The following is a 24,589-nucleotide window of genomic DNA, read 5'->3' as shown; positions in this document are numbered from 1 at the left end:
GGAATCAAGCATTCCGCATTATAATCCCGACACTGACCTGCTGAATGACCTCGGCCAAGCCACTTCCCCTCTCTGTGTCTCAGCTCTACCATGGGCAAGATAGCAATACTTAACTCTTATATGGGGCTTTTCCTCCAGGAAGCTTAAAGGACCATTACCCCATATGGGGAAACAGAGGAAGGGAGAAGGAAAGTGACTTGCCCAAGGTCACCCAGTATGTCATGGCAGAGCCAGAAATAGAACCTTTAATCCTAGCCTGATGCCCTATCCACTGGGAAATGCTGCCCCCTCACCCAGCCTGCGAAGATTAACTAATTAATGCTTTGGAAACGCTTTGAGATCTTCAGGCAAAAGGTGCTAGTGACGTTTTGGGTGAAATCCCAAGAGGTGTTGGGCTCCTGCCAGCCTCAACAGGGCCAGAGAGAGTCCCAGAGGCTCAGCATGTCTCAGGATCCGGGCCACGGTGAGCGTCAAGGCTCTGTGTCCTGTCCCCATTGCCCTGCACGCACTCACAGTGCAGGCTGGACACTCATGCGGCCCATACCTCGAACGACTGGAAGGTGAGCCCCACATGGAAGCCCTCAGAGATCGTGATCTTCCAGGTGCACACTTTGTTGGGCCGGTATTCATCTGGGTAGTTCGGAGACTGGATGTGGCCGTTATCCTTCTTCATTTCTCCCCCGCAGATGGCTGTAAGGGAAGGTAACGCCAGCCCAGCTGTAAGCAGCAGGGTGGCACTTGCCTGGGGGAGAGGTGATGCTGCTGCCAGGACCCGCCCTCACATTCTGGGGCAGCCCCCGGGGGAGAAAGTTATCTGGAGGGCCTGGGACCACCCAGCCCATTCCCAGGAGAAGGCTTAGCACTGACAATCCTAATCAGCCCTCCCCAAAGAAAAGCAACCCTTAAGATACTGCGTGGAATCTCTCCCCCCATGGAGTCATCTCCCTCCCTGCACCAACACGAGCGACCCAGCCAGTCCCGGGGGAGAGCCCGGTACCTTCGTAGACGGCGAAGAACCCTTTGCCGACCCAGTTGCTGCTGCTGCGGAACTCAATCCAGAGGCGGCTGTCGGTGGAGATGATGGGCTCGGGGAGCTTATTCCCGCAGAACCTACCTGGAGAAGGACACGTGCTTTATTGGGTATCTCTCGACGGCATTTACCGCCGGCTGGCAGCGGCTCACTCCCTCTGCTCCCTGCACTGTCGTTGCAGAGCAAAACATTTGGCAAGGCAACATCGCTTCCTGACAATACCTGGTTGGCCCTGGAACGCGGCCAGTTTCGGATGGGAAAATGGCCATTCTATGGCAATTTCATAAACACCTGATGTTTCCAGGGTGGAGGGGTGAAGTGGCCCAGAATGTAAGGATGTGGAATTCTGGGGAACATTTATGTCATCATTGTCATAGAGATCAAGTTCTGGGGCTAGAGCAAGTTACCAGAAAGGCCCCTGCCCCGGGGAAACCCAGTTTGTTCCTGGGTAAGGAATTCTGCAGGCCCCTACGTTGGTTGGCTCAAAATAGCTTGTGCAGCCATAAGTCTGAATCAGCCATTTTTTAAAGGCAACATGGGCTAGTGGTCGAGCTGGGGACTAGCAATCAAGTAACTCCTGGGTTCTGTTCCCAGCATTGACTCGCGGTGGGACCCTCGGCGAGTCTTCGAGGGCCAGATTTTTCAAAAGAGTTTCGCGCACGAGGGCCGAGATCTTTGCAAAATCTGTCCCGTCATGTCTGTCTGTGCCTCTGTTTCCCAAAATGGGGAGACTGACTTGCCTGCCTGCCAGATGGGCCATGTGAATTAGGCTAATCTGCTAATGGTCACATGCAGCGCTCACGTATGCAGGGGTCACTCCACTGAGGTCGACGGAGTTGCACTTGCTTCATTTGCAAAGCACTTGGAAGAAGTGGGTGAACATGGAGGTGTGAATCGCCGTCATTGGATGTTCATAAGAACAGGCTAAACAAACACCTGTCTGGGATGGTCTAGGTAGACTTAATCCTGCCTCGGCACAGGGGGATGGACTAGTTAGTGTTTCTCAACCTCTTTGATACCAGGAACTGGCTTTCTGCCTTCCTAAACCATGTCAGGGAGATCTCAGGGACTTACGCCGGTCCTCAGACCAGTCGTTTATGAAACTGGACTAGATGATTCCTTGATGTTTAATAGGCAGCAGGTTTAAAACCAACAAAAGTATTTCGTCACACAATACACAGTCAACCTGTGTAACTCCTTGCCAGAGGATGTTGTGAAGGCCAAGACCATAACAGGGTTAAAAAAAAACTAAATAAGTTTATGGAGGATAGATCCATCAATGGCTATTAGCCGGGATGGGCAGGGATGGTGTCCCTAGCCTGTGTTTGCCAGAAGCTGGGAATGAGCGACAGGAGATGGATCACTAGATGATTACCTGTTCTGTTCATTCCCTCTGGGGCACCTGGCACTGGCCACTGTCAAGACAGGATACTGGGCTAGATGGACCTTTGGTCTGGCCCAGTGTGGCCGTTCTTATGCCCCTTCCAGCATTTTGTTCCTATGATTCTGTGCGTGAGTTTCTGATCTCACACTCATGTCAATTGGGATTATCCCCATTTGAACCAATGGGGTGAGTGAGAGGAAAACCAGGCCCAAGACACTGGTTATTCTGCCTACTCTGGCTGACAGCAGGTGTGTCATTCAGCATCGCTGTGGAAAGTTCCTTGCCACAAGCAAATAAAGCAGAGAAGGCGGGGAATGTGGGGAGGGAGAGCATACTGGAGCTGGGAGTTAATGGTGGAGGAAGGGGTCATTAGAGGGACTGACTTCCAGCTGCACAGCATAGCTTGGCCCGCCTGCCCGAGATTCCTGTTGGTTACCTCGCTGTGTGGCCTTTCTCCAGAACCCGTCTCTCACCTCCACGTAATCATACCAGCACAGCCGGCTTCGGTACAGATCCAGGGACGTGAAGTTCAGGATGATCTGAGAGGGAAAACAAGCAGAGATTAAAACACCCCCACCACGGAGGAACCCTATGGTAACACACTGGCCAAGTGAGTGCCTCCTCCCCCTCTGATGGCTCGTCCATGACAGGATGATAGCGTACTACTGGTGCCAGCTCACAGAGTTACTCCTTGAGCTGATGTGGTATTAGCCTGTGCTGCATTACTGAAGCTCCCAGGTTCAAACGCATCCAGGAGATCATTAGGCCATTCCAGCCATCTCCCTCCAACAGGCTTCAGGAGGAGTGAGTGAACCCAAAAGCAGCAGGAGGGCTTTCCACTGGGTGCAGTCATGAACTAATCGCGTCCTCTGCTCAACTAAAGTTCTTTCATCCACCGCAGGTATCTCTAGTAGCCACCATGTCCAGACGCCACTTTGATCAAAGGCCTGCACACCTCCAGAAGTGGCTAGACACCCTACAGGGGGTCCGACTTGCAGAGGGGGATGCTCAGCACTGTCTGAAAACCGCGGCCCATTCAGGCACTTCAAGTTGGGAAGCTAACAAGTGAGGTACCACTAGTCACAGGCCCAAACTTCCGAAAGCAGGGCATTTGCACTGCAGCTAGCCCATGGCCCATCCGTTATTGTGATCACCCCAGGCAAGCATCGTTAGGCGCTGCAACCGCTGGCTGAGGAAAGCGGTCAGTTAACACAGGAAAGTGTTCGCAGGAGGCCGCGGGCCCTGGGTTTAGCTTTGAACGTCAGGGTGGAATAAATGGCAGCAACTCCAATGGAAAGAGCAGACTTTCGTTTGATTTTTGAGGTGGGAACCACAGGCATCCCAGGGTGTCAAGAAGGCAAAGCACTGGCCCCAGGTTCATGTGAGAGGACCCAGGTTCAAGCTACGAGTCCGTAATGAAACCCCAACTCAGGCAATCGTGACTGCGTAAAGCTCTGCTACTTAACCCCTCCCGCTAGAAACGGGCCTAGGCTGCAGAGCTGGGCTCCAGATCACCACTCAACCCAAGCGTGGGCACTGTCAGATCGGGTCCTTCTCCAAAGTCTTGAAGGGCTCAGGGATGGACAGGTGCTTGCATTGAGATATGGCAGCCAGAGGCACTAAATACGTAGAGCTGCTTAGCTTGGCTAGCTGCTAACTATGGAAAGCCAAGAGAGCCGTCTGCTGGCACAATTCACAGGCAGAAAACAGCAAGGCCGGGGTGGGGGGTTGAGGAACTCTAGAGTGTCTGACTCAGAGGAATGGGGTAAAGTTGAACAAGAGGAGCAATTAAGGCTTGATCCAACACCCCTTGAACTCATTGGGAGCCTTCCCAGTGACTTCAGCAGGCTCTGGATTGGGCCTTCAGGCAGCTCATCGGGGGGAAAAGCTTCCCAAAGGAGAGATCTTTCTGAGTCCCTCTCCAGGCAAGCGCTGGGAGCCCCCCTGCGCTTGGGACATTTCTAACGGGCTGGCCAAAGCCCCAGGGAATAGCCCACGCCTCTGTGCTATCCCCCACTGGGGATGGCCACAAGGCCTTTTCCCTCCCCAGCTGGCATGAACGTGTGGCTATCCCATTAGTGACTGTGGCACGGACAATGCGTGGGCAGCACGGCAGGGCAGAAGGGGAGGGTTGAATCACCGTGCCCGGCTACGCAGGCCTGAGGGTCAAGGGGAGAACCAGGTTGTTAGAAGAGTAAGGTCGCCTGCTTGTGACCCGAGTAGCAGGCTAGGTCCTGGCCCAAACCATCCCTGTTCTCCGGTGACCCCCCACTCTGGGGAGGAGCACTCGGACCCCCAAGAGGCACCAGCTGCTGGCTACTCACCTTCCCACTGCCCCTCCCACACAGGTAAGCACAGCCAAAGGCGAAGCAGCACATCAGTGTGATGTCCCGGCTCTGGGGCCTGTGCCCTGTCCTCGAAGGGGGATGGGCTCAGTGCTCTAATGATCATTGGCTATTTGTAGTACGATTGCACCTAGGAGACCCAGCCATCGACCAGGACCCCACGGTGCTAGGCGCTGTACAGACACAGAACAAAGCGACAAGTCCCTGCCCCAAAGAGTAAATGGCTCTGGCGGCTCTAATGCAGTGATTCACACCTTTTCCATTCCCTGCCCCCCTGCCCCCAAGCCAGGATCTAGCTGGGATCCTCTCCTGTTGGCAGTATGGGAAGGGAAGGATGGTCCCAACCCCCCCGTTGAAGGCGCCTGGCCTTTCCCATCCCTAACTGATAGGAGCCTGGTGACCCTGAAAGCATGAGACTGGAGGAGGGGGTAAAATTCCAATGGGGTGCAGCAAAGGAGCGGTTCCCGCTCCGCGCCCTGTTTCTGCTCCCTGCCCAGCGCTCCGTATCGAGGCCCTTCCAGGGGATCCTTGGTTACGCAGAGCCGTGCCGTGGAGCTTGGGGAGCGTGCAGTTAAATAGCTGCGGCTGTCAAGACAGTTCCCAGAACATGGGATCCCAGCCAGCCAGCCAGAGCGGAGGTATGGCCATAAGAAAACTAACACCACATTGCGTGCTGAAAGCTGGGGCTGACCTGCCAATGGGAAAGGAGCATGCATGCGTGTGTGTGTGTGTGTGTGTGTGTGTGTGCGTGCACGCGTGTGTGTGTGTGTGTGTGTAGGGGAAGGAACCACCACACAAGGGGCACAAAGGTGTGGAAGGAGAGAAGGTGACGATTTGTGTGGCATTACATCCAGTGCTCCGGGGGCGGGGGGGGGAGGGGGTACTGAGAAGATAAGAGGGGAGAGGGAAAAGGGACAGAGTGAAAGACAGGAAGGGAAAAATGGAGAAAAAAGAAGGAAGGAGAACAAGAGAGGGGGGAGAGACAGAGAAAGGAAAAGGGGACTAGGAAGAAGGAGGAACAAGAAAGAAAAGCATCACTCAACACCTGGATTTCCCTCGTTTAACCCCTTTACCCCCAGCCCTTTGCAACTGTGCGCCCCACCCCAGACTTTTTGGGATGGGCTCTGGTACCTTTTCCCCAGGGGTGACCGATATCCTCCAGACGCAGTGCACGTGTGCAGGGTATCCGTTGGGGAACTCTGGGGAGGAGAAATTCCCCTGACTGTCCTGGAGGGTCTCTCCACAGGCTGGGGACAAAACAGGAAAGGACGGAGGGTTAAAAACCCAGCAGCAAAGCCAACCCCAGCACCCAGCCAAGTCATCGCACCCCTCACAGCAGCCCCACAGCAGATCCCCCTTTCAACAGCAGGTTGGGTCAGAAGGAACAAATGTCGACGGACTGCCACCCACGCTCCCATAAATCTGCCAGGGCAGGGAGTGAGAGAGGCAGATGGATCGGGGTAAGAAACATCCAAATTAGAGAGATGAAAGAATTTTATTCCAGTCTTCCCCGAAGTCCAACACAAGGGTAGGAAGACCCCAGACAGACAACATATCAAAGATCAAACTCTGGATCCAAGCTACTTGCTCCCACTGTTACAAGGGTTAACGTGTCGCTAACCGCTCCCTGCCCTTGCCAGCTTCCGATTCCAGCGCTACCCAAAGAAGTGCCTTGAGTTTTCCCATCCGCAACACCCCCCCACCCCCCTCCCCCGCCAGCTCTGCAAGCGTGAGCGGAAGGTATCCAGGCTGGCTGACTTTAGTGTCTCTCCTGGCTTTTGTGGAGACACACGGGGACATGTTACTGGCACGTATCACAAGGTGCACGATGAGCCAAAGCTTCGGAAAGGGTTTGTGACAGAAGGAGCTGTATGGCTGGGTGGGCGGGGCAATGGAACAAGCTGTATAGACGCGAACATCCTTTAGATGATGGAATCCACTTCAACCAAGGGGTGCGGCAGCCCCCCTTCCTGCCCCCCAGCACCCTAGTTCCAGCACCTCAGGGGAAGCCGGGTACCACTAGCAGAAGCAGGTGGAATGAAGTGTCCAGAGCTGCTCGGTTTGCATCAGGGAGGAAGAGCAGCAGTGGGAGGAGGGCAGAAGCTGGAAGAGCTCCCGAATAATAGCTTGGTGCAAGTGAGGGATGGTCGCAGGGTTGCGTGTGGGGCGTTTTCTTGAGAAGGATTATATAGATTGGGGTAGTGGAGGGGAACTAAAGCTATAGGGAACCTTAGAAACCCCAGGGCCTGCTTGGGGTCTGACTCTGAACTCCCAGCGTTCTGACCGGTCTGTGGTCCTGATGCAAAACCAGGGTGAACCTCACCCGTGCGCCAGGTATACCCCAAAGCTCTCTGCTCTTGCGCTGCTCCAGCCTCCTTCTGTGGGCCCAGCAGCTCTGAACAGTCTGGGCTCCTGAGGCTGTAATGGGACTGGAGGCGCCTTTGGACCCTGAGGCCCATTCCGAGGGAGCACAGGGTGAGGGAGGCAAGTGCCCACAGGAAACGGCTCAATGGACCACGAAAGCGCTGAAGGCGTGCTGGGGAGTTGATCCTGGGCACAAGGAGAGGGTGGACTCTGCAGCCCTGGGAACTGCTCCCACAATGCACTCCCAGTTACTGTACAGACAGAGCATTGGGCCAGGCTTGCCTCTCTGGACTGCCAGAGTGCATGCTCTGCCCCTGGGTAGCGCTCACAGACTCCGGCGTCCCACCCAGAGGGAGGCTGCTGCAAGATCTGAATGCAAAGTTCAGGGATGTTTGGATCAGGCTCAACAACCAGCAGCTTTCAAAGATCCCATCCCAAAGACCTCCCCCAGACAGCACATCACACAGAGGACAATTTATCCCCCTTAGCCCGGCTGAATCACCTTGGCTGGGCGTTGACCCTGCATTCCTGCAGAAGTTAGCACTTCCAAACCTGATGTTTAACACACACCCCCAACCCCTCTGGCTGCATTGCTCCAAGGGAAATCTTTGTCTTTTGTCTGTGGGCTTTGCTTCTTGTCACCCAAATAGCAGCGCTGGCCTTTTTAAGATGCATCTCCCTCACCCCTCCAATCAAATCAATAGCCTGGACTGAAGCTCCCAAGTAGCCATGGAAACCCAACCTGGTGCCATGTTGCCACAGCAACAGAAGTCCCAACTTTAAGATGGAAAATTAAACCTTACAAGAGTTTTCGTGTCACCCCCTCCCGCCCCTCAAGTCTCAGCCTTTCCAGCAGAGCACCATGGATTGAACGTTCTCCTATAAACAATTTCCCCTGCCTCCCAGCTCCAATAGCCATCAAGCCAGAGCCTCAAACCCAGCCAGGGGTGAGCTGCATCCAAGTGTCAATTAAGGCTTTCCAGGAGCTGCATCTGCAGTAAGGCCCCGTGGCAGCCCCGCCTCCATCAGGGCAGGAATCCTCCCTCCCCCAACCCTGCCACGCCATGCCGTGGCCAGCCAGCCATGACAGGTTTACTGCTTAGCACTATCTGGAGCTAGCCCAGCACTACCATCTGGAAGCCACATGATCTAGTCGGCTGTGGCAAAGCTCAGAGGCACGTCAGTACTGCTGTCCACGGGCCAAGACATTCTTCCCCGCCTCCCTGAGTGTGGAGCCAGCACTGGGGACTATTTTGATGGAGCAAGATTAAAGGTGAAATGTAAAAGATAATTTCAGAATTGGGGTTTGAGCCTGTCCCTGCCATGGAAAAAAGGAAACACTGTCCCTCCCTGTCCCTCTCTTTTTAATAATAATTTTCCCTGCTTGGTTTCTAACCTTAGAAATATCAGCAATTTCAACTCTGCTCTGCCCTGAGTTTGCTGGAGAACCTCTGGAAGGTCTCCGGGGTGTTCTCACTGCAAGGGCCCGGCAAAGGTGTTGTATGTTTAACAAAGACTTCCGTTCTCCAAGAGGTCAATTAGTCACTGGAGTTAAACAGGAACTAATGATAAACAAAGGGCAAAAGGACAAAACTCCAGCGAAGCCAAAGGAGCTGTGTCCATCTATCCCAGGAGACAGTCTGGCACAAAAAAGTTCTAAGGTATTTGACTAAAAATCCCTTCTCCACTCAATTGCCCAACTTGTGCTCTCCTTGCCTATGTGATGTCATAGTTCTTCCTAGCTCTCCAGTTCTCCCTAGAGCCTTCCACCTGAGAGCGGACCCGAATTTCAATTTAAAACAAAGAAATAAACAAACAAACGGAAGAAGAGCTGTCCCTCCTCCTTACTTTTGTGATTAATCAACAAAACAAAACAAAAACAAACCTCCTTTCAGGCTTCCTTCTCCATTAAAGAAGCAACAATAAGGCATATGTCTCATTTTATTCCACTGTAAAAATTATCTCTGAGCAGCAGGGATTTCTGCATGGTCTGCTCCTATCCTGAGTCAGGGTCCATCTAGATTTCTGAATCTCGGTCTGTTATCTGTAGTGTACTTAGATATCACAGGTTTCAGAGTAGCAGCCGTGTTAGTCTGTATTCGCAAAAAGAAAAGGGGTACTTGTGGCACCTTAGAGACTAATAAATTTATTTGAGCATAAGCATCCGATGAAGTGAGCTGTAGCTCCCGAAAGCTTATGTTCAAATAAATTTGTTAGTCTCTAAGGTGCCACAAGTCCTCCTGTTATTTTGTAGATATCACACACATTTGTAATGCCTCTGTCACCATAGCATCTACCACAGATGCCCTGTAAATACATTACCCATTTCTAACATCTTCACCTGAGGATCCTAAAGCACTTTGCACACATTGATGAATTCAACCTTGCACTCCACTCTCCTCTGGCCAAGGAGCTGGGTATTACCCTCATTTAATAGATGGAGAAACGGAGGCATGGATAAGTGGAATGACTTGCTCAAGCCTAGTCAGTGACAGAGGCAGGAATAGAACCCAGGCACCCCGGCTCCTACACAGCATTGTTCTTTGGCTCACAGGGCCAGGTTCAGATCTCAGGCTGCACGGGGAGTAACTCCGCTGACTTTCTCTCTCTGTGCCTCGGTTCCCCATCTGTACAACGGGGATTTCAATTGTTCCTTTGTCTGTCTTGTCTATTTACATTGCGAGCTCCTTGAGGCAGGGGCCATCTCTTATTATGTGTACGTACAGAGCCTAGCGCAATGAGGCAGCCGATTAGAACTTGTTAGGAGATTCAACCATGTCTCCCCCAGCCGTGGACAACTACAGCAAAGCCGACTCATTCTCACTGACATTGAAGAACAATATTATTACTGACCCTGTTGCATCTGCAGCCGGATGGGTCACATGGTCACACCATGCACATCAGGAAAACCAGCTGGAAGATATTCGCTCTGATGCCTGCAGGAAGCCCCAGGGAAGACAGGAGACTGACAGCTGTTGGCCAGCCTGTCTTCTCCATCCACACCCTGTTAGCTGGGAGCGGGGGAGGCTGGGGAGGCAACTGTCACAAGGCATGTGTCTCCATGGCTATTTTTTGTGGGTGGCACTCCAGAGCCCCGTTCCATTTGCCTGACACGTGCTTTGGTTCTTCGTAACATCCTCCGTTGGCAGCAACCCATAAGGCACAAGGGGAAAGGTTTATAACAGAGCTTGCCGACTCTCGCAGGTGGGTTCCAGAGAAAGCAACAGAAAAGGGCCCTCTAGGGCTCGGAAAACTCAGCAGATTTGTGTCATTTTTATTTTCATTCTGTTTTGACTGTATTTAGGGGAAATGGAGTGGTACCCAAAGCGATCAGCACCAGTTAGAGCCAGGCAAAACAAGAGTGGGATGCAAGTTCCCGACACACAACTCTGCCGGAGCATCTCAGTCCTGTCCCACTGCACCTGTTGTTATTCCAGCACTGGGCTACGCACCCCACCTCCGTCAATGACCCTCAATCCTGACCCTGCTATCCAAGCCCCGTGCTCCCCACACACTCAACTCTGCCAGTAACTCCCCCTCTGCTGCACCACCCCCTATTCCCTGGCACTGACTCATCATTCCCTTCAGAAACGTTCCCGCGGCCATCACTGAACTCCTTGGTGGAAAAACAAGCCCATTCTGTTTACAAGCCTTTGACCTCTCTGTGAACATAGAGGGTGAGCGAGGCTGGCTGTCTGGGATCTTCCGGCCTGACAAGACTCAGGAGTCAAATGGGAACCAGAAGTTTCACACACTCCCGGCTCTTCTCTTGACTACTTGTCCCTGCCTTCTTTTCTGACATCTGTTTAATTGCTGGCGCCAGAGCTGGGGATGGCTGGACGGTCTCCAAAGCCTTGGTGAAGATGGGAGCTGTCGGTCCAGACTGGGCTCTCAGACCTGGGTTATGTCATGCTATTTCCATTCATAAAGCAGTGGGAAGCGGTCAGATCAGAGCATGATGTCAGAACTCGGGGGACATTATACACAAAAGGAAGGACTTGGGACACCAGGCTCAGCTTACTCCAGCTGGTGTTACCAAATCGGAGGCTGTGATTCCATTCCCAGTGGAACTCCCTACGGGTCACTGACTCATTCTCTGCCCTCTAAACTCCTTTCTGAGTCATCCTTACCAAAGATTTTACATTCATGCAGCTAGGAGACAAACAAAATAGGTGTGTGGGTCAAAATACACTATAGACCTATAAAGAATGCATGCCACATTCTGATTGCAGTCACAGCGTGTGTATTTGAGCTGGACTTTGGATTTTTAAAATTTTTTTTCTCTCTCTCTATTTATTTATTTCCGTGGTTTTATTATTTATTTTTGTTTGAAGTTTTGTCAAAATATTATATATTTAAAGGTAAAAAATTAGCCACTCCATGGTTAATTGAAAACCAGGGAGCACTGGTGAAAAAAATCATCAGTTTTTTGGTCAAAAATTTGAAATTCTGATTTATTTTTTGGTGGAAATTTCAAAATGTGAACAATTTCAACTGGGAGGGTTATGCGGTTAAGGTTTCCTGGGGTCTAAGGTTCAATTCCTGCCTCTGCAATGGACTCCCTGGGTGACCTCAGTTTCCCTTCTGTAAAATGGGGATAATAATCCCCCATTTTCCTACTCTTTGTCTGCCTCCTCTCTTTAGATTGCAAGCTTTTCAGGGCAGGTGCTGTCCCTGACTTAAGCGTACGTGTGGCACCTAGCACAATAGGGTCCCAAACTTAATGGGGATCTTGGATGCTACTGTGATACCAGTAATAACAATAATGTATCAGGTAAGGCTAGTGTAGCTGGTTTCTATGTTGCCCTTTTCCCCTTGATCCCAGCAGGCAGATGGATGTTCTGCACCTACCCTACCCCCACCGCGGATATTGAGTAGCCAGTGGCTCTTACCTGGGCATCTGTAAAGCTTGCGTGCCTGGTCTATGTCCCCTTTGCTCAGCCGAGTCCGCTGGCCGATGTGGGGCACCACCCCGTTCACATTGTATTTGGGCTTGATGGTGTCAAGGAAAACCCCCCTGGAACAAGAGCAGAGAGGGGTGAGGGGAATGGAGGATGCCAGCTATTCAGCTCCCCTGGGGCCTCCATAGCAAAGCAGCACCTGGGGCAAAGATTCACATTTCATGGGTCCCTTGCAGAGCTCCCCTGCTGCCCAAACTGGCTGCAGAGCAGTGAAGGGTCCTGTCCTTCTCTCTGAGCATGTTGCCTCTGTAGCAAGCCCAGGCCCAGTCTGAGAGCCGAAGTGACGCTCGGTGGGCATGGCTCACCCATGCTGGCGAGAGTCCAGGTCTGCCCATGTCTAAGCTGTATGCAGTCACAGCAAGCCCCGCTCACTGCCTTGGAGAAAGGCTGGAGTCAGTGGAATTGTCCCAGAGATGAACATGGCCCAGACCCCGACTGGCCACACAGGTAAAGAGGGAGAGGCACAAAAATTCGGCCCAATTATTGCCTGGAATGACTGGCAGAGCGAAGTGGGGAGAAGTACACAAGTCACCTGCTCAGGAGACAGCGGGAGATTTTAGGACCAAGTGGGTGGAAAAGAAAAGGTGGATGGAGCAGCAGATGGGAGGGAAAAGCACCGAGTAAGGTGAGAGGAGCAGAACTCATACCCCAGGGTCATGCAGTAACGGCCCCAGAGGCTGCAGGGAAACCACACTGGCACTGTTACCACAGCTGTGTTAGTAGAGCAGCATTACAAGTCGCATTCGAGGATTAGTCAACGTATTCGTGTCGGAAGTGGTAACAGCAGCATTAATACTCCCATCCACAGGACTGCAAACTATTATCACGGCATTTGTAGTATCAGTGCTAGCAGGAGCATTGGTAGGTTTTCTACAGCTATTGTCAGTGGTGTTGCAACTTCTCAGCAGCAGGTTGCAGAGCAGCGGCCGGGTTAGTCTCTCTATGCGCAAACAGAACAGGAGGACTGGTGGCACCCGAGAGACGAACCCATTTATCTGAGCATGAGCTTTCGGGAGCTACAGCTCACCTCATCGGATGCAGACTGTGGAAAGTGTAGAAGATCTTAATATATATACACACAAAGCATGAAAAATACCTCCCCCCACCCCACTCTCCTGCTGGTAATAGCTTATCTAAAGTGATCACTCGCCTTACAATGTGTCTGATAATCAAGGTGGGCCATTTCCAGCACAAATCCAGGTTTTCTCACCCCCCCCCACCACACCCACACAAACCCTCTCTCCTGCTGGTAATAGCTTATCTAAAGTGACCGCTCTCCTTACAATGTGTCTGATAATCAAGGTGGGCCATTTCCAGCACAAATCCAGGTTTTCTCACACACACCCCCCCCCACACCCACACAAACCCACTCTCCTGCTGGTAATAGCTTATCTAAAGTGACCGCTCTCCTTACATTGTGTCTGATAATCAAGGTGGGCCATTTCCAACACAAATAGTAGTAGTCACAGTCCTGGGTAGGCAGCAGTTCTACAGAAAAGGACCTGGGGATTGCAGTGGACGAGAAGCTGGATATGAGTCAGCAGTGGGCCCTTGTTGCCAAGAAGGCCAATGGCATATCGGGCTGCATTAGTAGGAGCATTGCCAGCAGATCGAGGGACGTGATCGTTCCCCTCTATTGGGCACTGGTGAGGCCTCATCTGGAGTACTGCGTCCAGTTTTGGTCCCCCCTCTACAGAAGGGATATGGACAAATTGGAGAGAGTCCAGCGGAGGGCAATGAAAAGGATCAGGGGGCTGGGGCACATGACTTATGAGGAGGGGCTGAGGGAACTGGGGTTATTTAGTCTGCAGAAGAGAAGAGTGAGGGGGGATTTGATAGCAGCCTTCAATGACCTGAAGCAGGGTTCCAAAGAGGGTGGAGCTCGGCTGTTCCCAGTGGTGGCAGATGACAGAACAAGGAGCCATGGTCTCAAGTTGCAGTGGGGGAGGTCTAGGTTGGATATTAGGAAACACTATTTCACTAGGAGGGCCGTGAAACACTGGAATGGGTTACCTAGGGAGGTGGTGGACTCTCTTTCCTTAGTGGTTTTTAAGGCCTGGCTTGACAAAGCCCTGGCTGTGATGATTTAATTGGGGATTGGTCCTGCTTTGAGCAGGGGGTTGGACTAGAACCTCCTGAGGTCCTTTCCAACCCTGATATTCTGTGATTCTATGAAAAGCAGTATCAATATTATAGCACCGTAGTGTGATACATCGTATTAGCATTGCTCCGGTCAGTGGTATCGTCAGTTATCGGTAGCATTAGTACCCGCCATGGCATTGCTCCGGTCAGCAGTATTGTCGGTTATCAACCAGAGGGAAGTGTGCTTTGACACCAGCCACTTGATGGAGCTGGGGCAGCAGCTCGGGGTGCAGGAGGGGGACAGTTCAGGAGGAGCTGCACTGCTTTGGGCCAGGCCACCAGGAGACCGTAACAAACACATGGCTTTAAATCAGCCATCCAGGGGTAACAATCAGGACTGTGTGGGGAAAGGTGCTGAGGGGAGGGGGCTGATGTTGGAGCAGGAGGAGTACAGCAGCGGCACTCCTAGCTGAGTGCAGGTGGGGGGGTGGGCCACGACCCTGCCTGTGCCAGATCTAGCCTGGCTTGTGACGTCCACATCCAGGCAGCTGAGTCAGAACTCTCTAATATGTGGGCTGGCTTCCTCCCCTGGGACTCAGCGCGGGCGTCACACACCGCGCCCCTGAAAGGGTGGCACAGCTGTAAAATTCCAGGCGGACGTCAGCTCTGTTCTCGGGGGGAAAAAGGGGCAAGCTGCTAAAAACAGCTCACACGCCCCTGTAATTAAAGTGCTCCTTGAATATATGAAGGAAAGTGAGTCAAACAAGCCGGAGGCCCATACCGGTGGAAGAACAGGATTGCATGCAGCTGGTGGGGGGAGAGGGGCAGCTAACTCATCTGCTAATCAGCGATTGAGACCTGGGGTGCAGGGGGAGCAGCAGGGCTGGGGTGGGGTTGTGCCATTCCCCAATTAAGGTGGGTCTTGTGAGGGCAATGCAGTCTAAGGGTTAGAGCAGAGGGGGGTTGGAGTTAGGACTCCTGGGTTCTATCCCTAGTTCTGGGAGGGGAGTGGGGTCTAGAGATGAGAGCTGAGGGAGTCCTGGGTTCTAGTTCCATCTCCGACACTGATTACATGAAGCATGTGCCCTTGGAGTGACCCGATGCATAATCCTGACCAGCCAGCAGCAGCTGTACAGAGCAGGGCAGCTCCCCATGGCCCTTTGCCATTTCACAACCAAACGTGAAAATACACCAAAATGTAAACAAGGGTGCGGAGCTGTCATGAAACCCAGCCACCAGCAAGCAGGGCACCCAAGACATGCAGGGAGAACCTCCGGGGGAAGCTTTTGTCATCACCAGAGACCAAAACCACCGGAGGAGTGTCCTGAAGGGAGAGTGGAGAGGGATTGCTCATGAGCCAGGCTGTGGTCTGAGGGCATTATCCCACCTCTGCTCTGAGCTCATCCCACAAACAGGAGCGGGTCAGGGAAGCAGCTTCACTCCCCATCACCAAGGTGGATGGCAGGATGCCAGCTGGGACGCCGCTTGTCTCTCACACCATCTAATCCAACTGCTCTCCACAAAGAAGGCAGAACCTTCCCCACAGACACACCATCCCGAAGGGCAAGGCTCCTGCACTCAGTTTTCCAGCAGGGCCTCCCCTGGGGCCCAAACCAAAGAGATGAACTCCCCCACATTCTGAAAAGCCAGTGCACCTGATCCTGGGGCAACAGCAGTTTCCCCAGCAACTTTAACGGGAGCAGGATCGGGCCCAAAGGGTATTGCAGACACAGCATTGGCCCATCCTACGCCCCAAGCTTTGGTGTCTATATTTCTTGCCTCTTTTCAGAAGCAAGCTCAACATGGAGCAAATTCCATGGTGCCCACAGGCTGCTTGGCAGGCTAAAGACAGTGAGTGAGTGAGTGAGTGAGTGAGTGAGTGAGTGAGTGAAAATAAAACAGGGCAAGGAAAAGGAGGAGAGAAAACGAGTAAGAATGTGTGTGGAAGAGGAACAGAAGACTGGTCTACACACGGAAGTTACACCAGCAAAGCTCCGTCTCTCAGATATGTGAAAATCCACACCTCAGAGATGTGGCCAGTGGTAACACATCACCTCCATATTGGTGCGCACAACAAAATTCATGTGGTGGGGGTGGGGCCAAGGGGTTTGGAGTGTGGGAGGGGGCTCAGGGCTGGGGCAGAGGGTTGGGGTTCGGTGGGGGAGGGCTCTGGCTGGGGGTGCAGGCTCTGGGGTGGGGCCAGGGATGAGGGGTGTGGGAGGGGGCTCAGGGCTGGGACAGAGGGTTGGGGGGATTAGGCCTCTGACTGGGGGTGAAGGCTCAGGGCTGGGGATGAGGGGTTCAGAGTGTGGGAGGGGGCTCAGGGCTGGGGCAGAGGATTGGGGTGTGGGGGAGAGGGGGAGGGCTCTGGCTGGGGTGAGGGCTCTGGCTGCAGCTGGGGATGAGGGGTTCAGGAGGGGGTTCAGGGCTGGGGCAGAGGGTTGGGGTGCAGGCTCTGGGGTGGGGCCGAGGATGCAGAGTTTGGCCTGCAGGCTGCCCAGGGGCTGCGTTGGGGAAAGAGGACTCCCCTCAGGCCCCTCTTGCCGCAGCAACTCGGGGCTGGGAGAAAGGTGCCTCTTCCCAGCTGCGGCAGCTCCGGCTGGGCTGGGCCAGGCCAAGGGAGGGGCTCCTTTCTCCCGGCTGTGGCAGATTCATGTTGGGGCCGGCGGCAGGGGCACCTCTCCTCGCTGCAGCCCTGAGCCCTGCGGAGGGCTTAATAGGCAGCTGTGCGGCCACACAGCTTAGGGGAATTTAGGATGAGGCTACACTGACCTAACCCCCGGGGCAGACGGCGCTAGGGGGACGGAAGAATTCCTTCGTCTATCTAGCTACTGCCTCTTAGGGAGTTGGGTTACAACAGCGATGGGGAAACTGCTCCCCGCGCTGTCGTTAATCCACCTCTCCGAGAGGTCGCCAGAACTACCCCGCTCAAGGGCATGGCTTTTGCACACCCCGACCGACGTCATCGTTAAACCGACCTCATTTTCCAGGGCAGACCAGGCCTGACGCGCTGTGGCAGTGTAGACATCCCCCGAGAGAGAGAGAGAGAGAAAATGAAAGAAAACAAGAAGAAGAGGGAATGGAGGAAAATGGAAAAGAATGAGAACCAGGCACTGAGACGGAGCGAGGCTGTGCAAGTCCCCCAACGGGTCGGGACTCTGCCATTAATGAATGGAATCTTTCCCTGCTCCTGTTACCATATGGACCTGTTTAAATCTGGAAGGGGGCGCATGCGGAGGGGGGGGGGCTTTTATTTCTCTATAGTTTCCATCCTGTCATCTTGAGTGATCTGCAGGCTTGCTTTCCTGGCCCCGTGGAGTTCTTGTTACGTTTCACCCAGTTGGCAGGGACCCCCATTTGGCAGCCGGGGCCAAGGCAGGAGAGGCACCAGAACTTAAAAGAGCAGCACAAGGCAAGGCAGATGGGACATTCTCGACCAGCAGCAGCACCATCATGTGTGGCAAATCACCCCAGGAGATGCCCCATGTCCAGTCTTTTTCCTCCTCAACAGGCTTTGGCCAGAGATGGAAAATAAGTGATGAAATTTCAGGGCTGCTCCGCAGTGAGTAACCGTGTGGTGAGTTGCCAGTGACCCTGGGAATATGAAGCATGAGGGAGCAGCCCAAGTGCTTGTCCCATATCGAGCCTCCAGGGCCCAGCTTTCACGGAATCGCAGGGCAGGGTGGAAGTACCCGGCTTTTTTATGAAAGAGAAAAAAAAAGTGCCGAGCGACCGCAATTCTGCAACGTTCTTGATGAAGGCCTGGAGCTCTCGGCAATCCAGGCTGCTGTGGCTCTCCAGATGCCACTTCACCAGCAATGGGCAGATGTCCAGCTTCCCAGATCAGCAGGACACTGTTCAAAAGTCGCCTCTCCTTCAGGGTGCCTGAAGGCTTGGTGTCCAACTGGTGGAGAATTCTGCAGAATTCACCTGAACTTTCCATCCTCTCCTGGTTAAGAGGAGATGGATGCACGCATCCCCCACTGCCCGGAATTGGAGCTGAGAGTGCTCACCACCTCTGCAAAGAGGGGTCCTGAGTTGGGCACCAAAAGCACCTCAAATTATTATGGTAGCACATAGAGATTGGGGCACCACTGAGGGGAGTTTATAGCCTAAATCAGAAAAGGAAGGTGAGACAGAGAGGTGAAGTGACTTGCCCAAGGTCACCCAGTCTGTCAGTGGCAGAGCTGGGAATAGAACCAAGACCCCTCCCCTTGGTTCAGGCTGCTCTAACTAGCGACTTTTGAAAATGTGAGCCGGTAGGACCAAGGTGCTTAGGACGCTGCAGGCTCTGATCCAGCACCCACCCAACTTTATGCACCCGGGAAGTCCTGCTGACGTCAGTGCAACAGACTGGGCGCATGCTTCTGCACCTGCTGAATTGGGGCCTGAGCCTGGCTGATCTCACTGAATCCACTGACACCCAGCAGAGGAAGGGAGCCCCCATGCTAACTCAGGCCTGACTCTGTGTCTCTGGACCCCTGTCCTGTTATACTCCATGGTAAATAGCCAGAGGGACCTGCCTCCATTACAGATAACAGGTGGTTTGGGTAGGTTTGGTTCATGCCATCTGGGGAACATTGTGTGTCTCTTACAAAAGCAAGCCCCAGCAGCACATCCCAGGCAGCGTGGATGAAGCTGGCAATAGTACCGGCTGAAACATGCCAAGCAGCACCACACACGCAGTGCAAGGAGAAATTGCACCAGCTGCACCTTCGTAGCCTGCAGTGACACGCGTCTGCAGAGCGCGCACCAACGGGCTCGGCTGAAAGGAATTCACAACCTGGGATTCACCTGCTGAGCCAACCTCCCCGGGGAAAAGACCGACAAGCCCAACAGCGGCAACCAAAGGAGGGATAATCTGGAACCCACAGGCTCAGCAGAGGACATCGTCAGCTCGTAGCATGCAAGGATGCAACCCGCCGGGAGGTGGGCTGTGGTGCAGTGCAGTCAGGCTGCGGTGGCAGATCCAGATGTGGCACCGCTGGCTCGCTCCCAGCGATCCGTGAGATACAGTAATTAGCGATTTGTATTTTCAAAGCCCTTTCCCTGGCTGCGACTGTGTCAGAAGGTGAACTTCTCCTAAGGGGATTTCTCATGCATTTAAAATCAGGATTCAAACACGGCTTGTTGCAAGTGAGAATACATTCTGGGCCTCTCTCTCTCTGCTCCAATGCACCTCGGAGGAGTTCCAGCTTTGCTGTTGCAAACACTGGAAGGTGCGATCACAGAGGGGGTAGGAGAACCATTCATGGCCATGGGAGATGGGATGAGATACCCCTGACCTGCGGTGTTTGTGTTGCTGCCTGGCGTGTTTCGGCCGGTACTATCGCCAGCTTCATCCTGCGGAAACTGGGGCTGAAGAGCAGGAAATGTTTGGTAACGAGGAAGAGCCTCACGAGTTGAAACATTGAAACCCAGATGGGACGAAACCCTGGAGAATATACTGCAGGGAACAATCCTGCATTGGCCAGGGCAGAAGACACAGGAGAGGCCTCAGTACTACAGCTAAATGATTATCTTAGAGCTGGGTAACATTATTAAATAGAGCTTTTTGATTTCTCCTTCCTTCCTTCCTCTCTCTCCATGCTAGTACCCAGGCACCCTATTCTGTGGCTTTCCACAACTGCGGTGGATGAGGAATTACTGAATCGGGGGTGAAGAAGGGAAGCGTGGGAGGCAGGTGTGCGCAACCTGGGAGTGCATAGCCTTCTCCCTAGGGCAATGAGGGGATTTCCAGGCCCAGCTCTGCACTTCCCCTGCCTTTCTAAGGTAAACACTCAACTCCTATTCCTGACTCCTAGGAGGCAGCCGGCCACGGCCAGCCCTTGTCAGCGCTGCCAGGACTATTTTGACAGAGTTGTTGTTTGCGGGGGCCTGCCCAGGGATGGGCTTTTACTGGAGTATTAGCTCAGGCTGATTCAGGAGCTGCTCTCAAATGACGCTCTGGCACAGGCCCCTGAAGGACGCTGCCTCCACATGGGACCTAGAGCAGGATGTGCCTTGAGATTCTGGACGAATGTCCCAGAGGCACCGAGCCCCCCTGATTTTTCCTCCCCTTCTCAGTGCCCTTAGCTGCAGGCTTCCCTGCTAGAGGCTGCAGCTCCCACCGCAGTTCCCGACCTCCTCTGCCATCAGTGGACTTCCTGCCGTGTGACCGAGGTGGCTGCTTCTCTCTCTGGCCACTCTCCGTCTCCCCTCTGGCCACTGCATGCTGTCAGCAGCCCTGACTGTCTAATCCAGGCCATTACTTGTGGGGGAGCTTGTGTGGGGACACTGGGCAGCGCCAGCCGGGGAGCGATAGAGACCTGTAGGGTCTGTCTGTGCCCAGCCGCCTTAGGAGAGTACCCTCCTGGCTTTCCCTCAGAGGGGGGAGATGGTGAACTTCCCTAGAGCCACAGCCGGCTCATCACCAGGCACACACGGACAAGGGATCCCTCCCTGACATCAGTGGAGTGATGCCAGTAACGAATTGGGCTTAGGGGTCTAATTCTGCAGCTCCCTCAGGAGCTGCTCACCTGCAGAAGCCTGAGTCAAGGAATTTCTCTGCCTCCTCCCGCGAATTCCCTCTCTATTACATCCCCTGGCTTCTTTAACCCCCATTCCCCAAGAGAGGCATCTGGTCCCCCCAGGCCTCTTCTCAGTGCAACAGGAACAATTATCCTAGCCTGAACTGGCCAACAAGCCGGCAGAGAGCGCCCGGCTGGGAATCTCATCCTAGCCTGCATGTCTCACGCAGTGGGTGAGGCTCATCCCTGTGGCAGGTCCACAGGGCATCAGAGAGGGCTCGGGCCCAAGGCGTGGCTTTCACAAAGAAGCTCCGGTGGGAGAGGCCAGGTGTGTGCACATGGGCTGAGCAAGTGAATGAAGCAACATCTCCTCGGACTCTTACCTGGAGAAGGTGTTCCTGGCATAGTGCATGATGCTGTCGAAATCATATGTCTCGCCCAGGGACTCCACCTCTTCGGGCTCCATCTTCAAGAAGTTATACTCCTGCCCTGCGGAAACCGGGGGAGACAGAGGCATGAATAAAGCAAGGGAGGTGGCAGTGGGTGGAGAAGGGGAACCTGGATAAGCCACGCATGTCCTTGGTCTCGATCTCTCCCTTCGAGCATGGGCTGATTACTGCCAGCTACTTCCCAGTCCCATCCTTGAGGGTGCCAGGCATGGGGACGAAGGGAAGGGGAGGACAGAGGAAGATGGCAGTGGAGAGGAGTGCAGGGGCCTTTACCTGGTTGAATGTTCTCCCGGACGATGGACACGTGGTCATCCCGGTCCGGGCGCGTGTGCTCATGCCAGAAGCCGATGACGTGACCCAGCTCGTGAACCACGATGCCGAACTTGTCACAGTTTTTGCCAATGGAGATGGCCTGGGGTCCCCCTCCTCTGTGGCCCACATAGGAGCAGCACCTGGGGTGGGTGGAGAGGGGGAATAAGAGCCCCATCGAACCCCATGCGTAGCAAGAACGAGAAATCAGCCAGCCCATCAGCAACTCTCCTTAACCCTTTGATCACTGCCATTCCGAGGGCAGTGCTCAGGGGGAGGTGCCGATATGCCAGTCTCCAAAGGGTTAATGGTCTTAAGGCTATGCTCTTCCCCTGGCGCTAAGTGGCCTGGAGTTAGAGTTACGGTTCCATCCATCATCCTAGATGAGCAGGTGTCTGCAATCACATGATGGAAGGTCTGGAGTAACCTGTGCTCACGGGGACACCCCACCTCCTCCTCCCACGACTGAGGCACGTCTGAGAGCTGGGTGGAGAAGGGAGCGTCCCCCTCTGACCGTGGGGAAATCACGACCCTTCGAATCGTTTGAAAATCAGCGGGGCCCTAAGTGTTGGCGCTGTAAAGTCTCCACAAGAGGCAGGGCCTATGGAAAAGCATTACTCTCTGGAAACTTTTAACGGCCTGCCGAGGTTTTATTTAAACGAAAGCCTGTGTGACTTTAACTCGAGAAGGGTCTAGTCGGAAACTGGGAAGGCTTAGCACATCCCACCGGGCTGAGAGGCTGCAGCTGCCGGTGGGATGGAAAAGTTGAAGCTGGAAAAGTGAATGTCACCAGCAAGGAGGGGGCGGGGGGAGAAGCTGCCCCAGGTGGGGATGGGGGAACCAGTTTGGATGGAGTAAGACCTGGCCTGGATCTTTGCCTGGGACCAGTTTGGGGTTAACTCCTAAGAACAGTTGTGTTTCCTTTCTGTAGCTCTGCACTCTGGCCGGGACTGGAACTAGTAGAGCCAAAATACCACCAGGAAGGCTCCTTGGCCAGACACCAGAGGCTCCGAGAGCTCCGACGAGGTCTGCATGAGTGTCCAAGCTGCTGGTTGCTGCTCTGAACCGAACCCCAGGATGCCGCCGCCACTTGGGGCCCGTGAGGAGAACGCTGCACTCTGTGGGCCAGACTGATCTAACTCCCTGAAGTCATTGGCGCACCCTGGTCTATCCCCATTAAAGTCAATGGGGAGATACTCATTGCCTTCAGCGGGAGTTGGCCAGTTCCCAAAGGGGTCAGAATCTGGCCCCATGGCTCAGGACGCGCGGATGTTTCCTGGGTGATGGTTCTAACATCTTGCACTTTGTCACATGTCTCTCTCTCCCCTGCGATTAGAGGTGGATCCGCTGGGAACGCCCTGTGTTTGTCTACACCTCTCCTTAAAGACTTGTAGAGTCAGCCAAAGCCGCACCAGGCTGAGTAGCCAGAGAGAGGCGCTTTCTCCTCCCCAAGACTTTTGGAGGCCTGAATGTGCTGACAGCAAATCAAGGTAAAATGTATCCTTTAGGGCCTGTTCCGGTGAGGTACTGGGCACCTCGTCTCAGCTGCTCTCAGCTCAGTGTGCAGGCTTCTAGCGAATCCAGCTGTTTCATTCAATAGCGCACCTTATTTTATGGCTATGGATGGCTGAGGTGGAAGAGGAAGAACTGGATCTGAACAAAGCAAGCAACCAAGAAGCTGAACCCGCTGTCACTGAACGGAGGGGTGAAAGAATCCTAGGACAGGAAGGGACCTCGAGAGAGTCATGCTTTGGCATTGCTACTTATGCTGGCCAATAGGGGCTGCTCCAGAGCACGACCAAGTTCATCACTCCTGCTCGTCCACCTCTGCAGTGCACCAAGTCCCTGCTGGTCTCCTACCAAGAGGCTTCATTCCCAGGGAATGAGCAGGGCTCCTGGCTGTTACTGGCTGGCTGTGGGAAGAGGGTGGGTACATGGCTCCTCCATGGATTGACTCCGCTAAACCAGAGGATTAATAACCCTGCTTTATTGCATTTGTACCACACGCAGGTACGTGGAGGAGAAGGCGGCTTTCATGCGGCTCCAGCACTTGGGCTGGGGAGCTCCCAGCAAAAGCTGCCTCCCCAGCTCACCACACCTGCTGAGAACACGCAGCACCTGCCATGCCGGGGAGCAGCCCTCCTTCCAGCTAGAGTTGCCTTCTGCCTTGATGTGGAGATGGAACAAAGCAGGTTGGCCCCGTCCTGTCTAACCAGCCTGGCCAGCCCAGGATTGATCCCTGCAGTAGGCCAGCTGAAGGCCTGCAGAATCCACCACTTCCCCGGGGAGGCTGTTCCGCAGCCTGATACTTCTCCCTGTCAGGAAACATTTGCCGAGAGCCAGCCTGCCTTTTCCCTTGCTTAATTTTATCCTATTTCAGCCCCCACCCCAAGGGCTCTCCTCCTTCCTCGCTGACTAGGTGGACGGCTATCACATCCCCCACCTACTTTTCACTGCTGCTTCTCCAGCACAATCAGACTGGGTTGTCTGAATCCATCCTCATTATTCTACCAAAGTTTCTAATTTGCAGGCATATGCACAGTGTGTACAAACGGGTCTGTGAATCACAGGAACATAGGGACTGGGTCAAAGCAGGGCTCTACCTAGCCAAGAGCGTTGTCTCCAACAGTGACCAGCACCAGGTGTTTCAGAGGATGGTGCACAAAACTGCAAAAGGCCGATGTGGGATAACCTGCCCTCCAAGAAAAGTTTCTTCCTGACCTTCATTAGTTAGAGCTTGGTACATGCCCTGAAGCATGAAGATTTCTCTCTCTTCCCAAGCTCTTGTTTTATTTTTTTCTTACTACTAGGATTCTGACTAGCCTTATTATCCATATAAAAATCCCCAATCCTTCTTTTTTCAACCTGCTAAACTCTTGGTCCCAAATATATCATGTGGTAATGAGTTCCACAGCGTGACTTTGTGGCAAAGTGTTTCCTCTTATCCTGCTAGGAGGGCCAACTTGGGCAACCCCAATTTGTATTGCTACATTGAAAGGGTCTTTGCACCCAGCTCCTTGAAAAAGAAATTTCTAAATCAGGCACAAAGGGCTAGATCCTCAAAGTCATTCAAGTGCCTAAGTTCCATTTATTTCAGGATCAAAACCAAAGTTTCTATTGAGCTAGGGCAGAGCAAATTCTGCTAGGCAGTGTTTC

General features: G+C 53.5%; 1 protein-coding gene across 3 annotated transcripts in view; it reads right to left on the bottom strand.

Moving 5' to 3' along the window:
* The window catches only part of BMP1 (bone morphogenetic protein 1), an 83,828-nt gene that overhangs the window by 16,563 nt on the left and 42,676 nt on the right, over positions 1–24,589 (bottom strand). For all 3 annotated transcript variants that reach the window (XM_074940361.1, XM_074940364.1, XM_074940363.1), the window contains exons 5-11: positions 21,398–21,576; positions 21,059–21,164; positions 12,016–12,140; positions 5,891–6,006; positions 2,851–2,953; positions 998–1,114; positions 545–690 (exon numbers count right to left, since the gene is read on the bottom strand). In XM_074940361.1, coding sequence (XP_074796462.1) covers positions 545–690; positions 998–1,114; positions 2,851–2,953; positions 5,891–6,006; positions 12,016–12,140; positions 21,059–21,164; positions 21,398–21,576 — 892 coding nt within the window. The remainder of the gene's footprint in view (positions 1–544; positions 691–997; positions 1,115–2,850; positions 2,954–5,890; positions 6,007–12,015; positions 12,141–21,058; positions 21,165–21,397; positions 21,577–24,589) is intronic.

The sequence above is a fragment of the Natator depressus genome, chromosome 26 (assembly GCF_965152275.1).
Source record: "Natator depressus isolate rNatDep1 chromosome 26, rNatDep2.hap1, whole genome shotgun sequence".
Lineage (NCBI taxonomy): Eukaryota > Metazoa > Chordata > Testudines > Cheloniidae > Natator > Natator depressus.
Note: the sequence above shows the minus strand (reverse complement) of the source record. Positions and strands in the feature narration are given on the sequence as shown.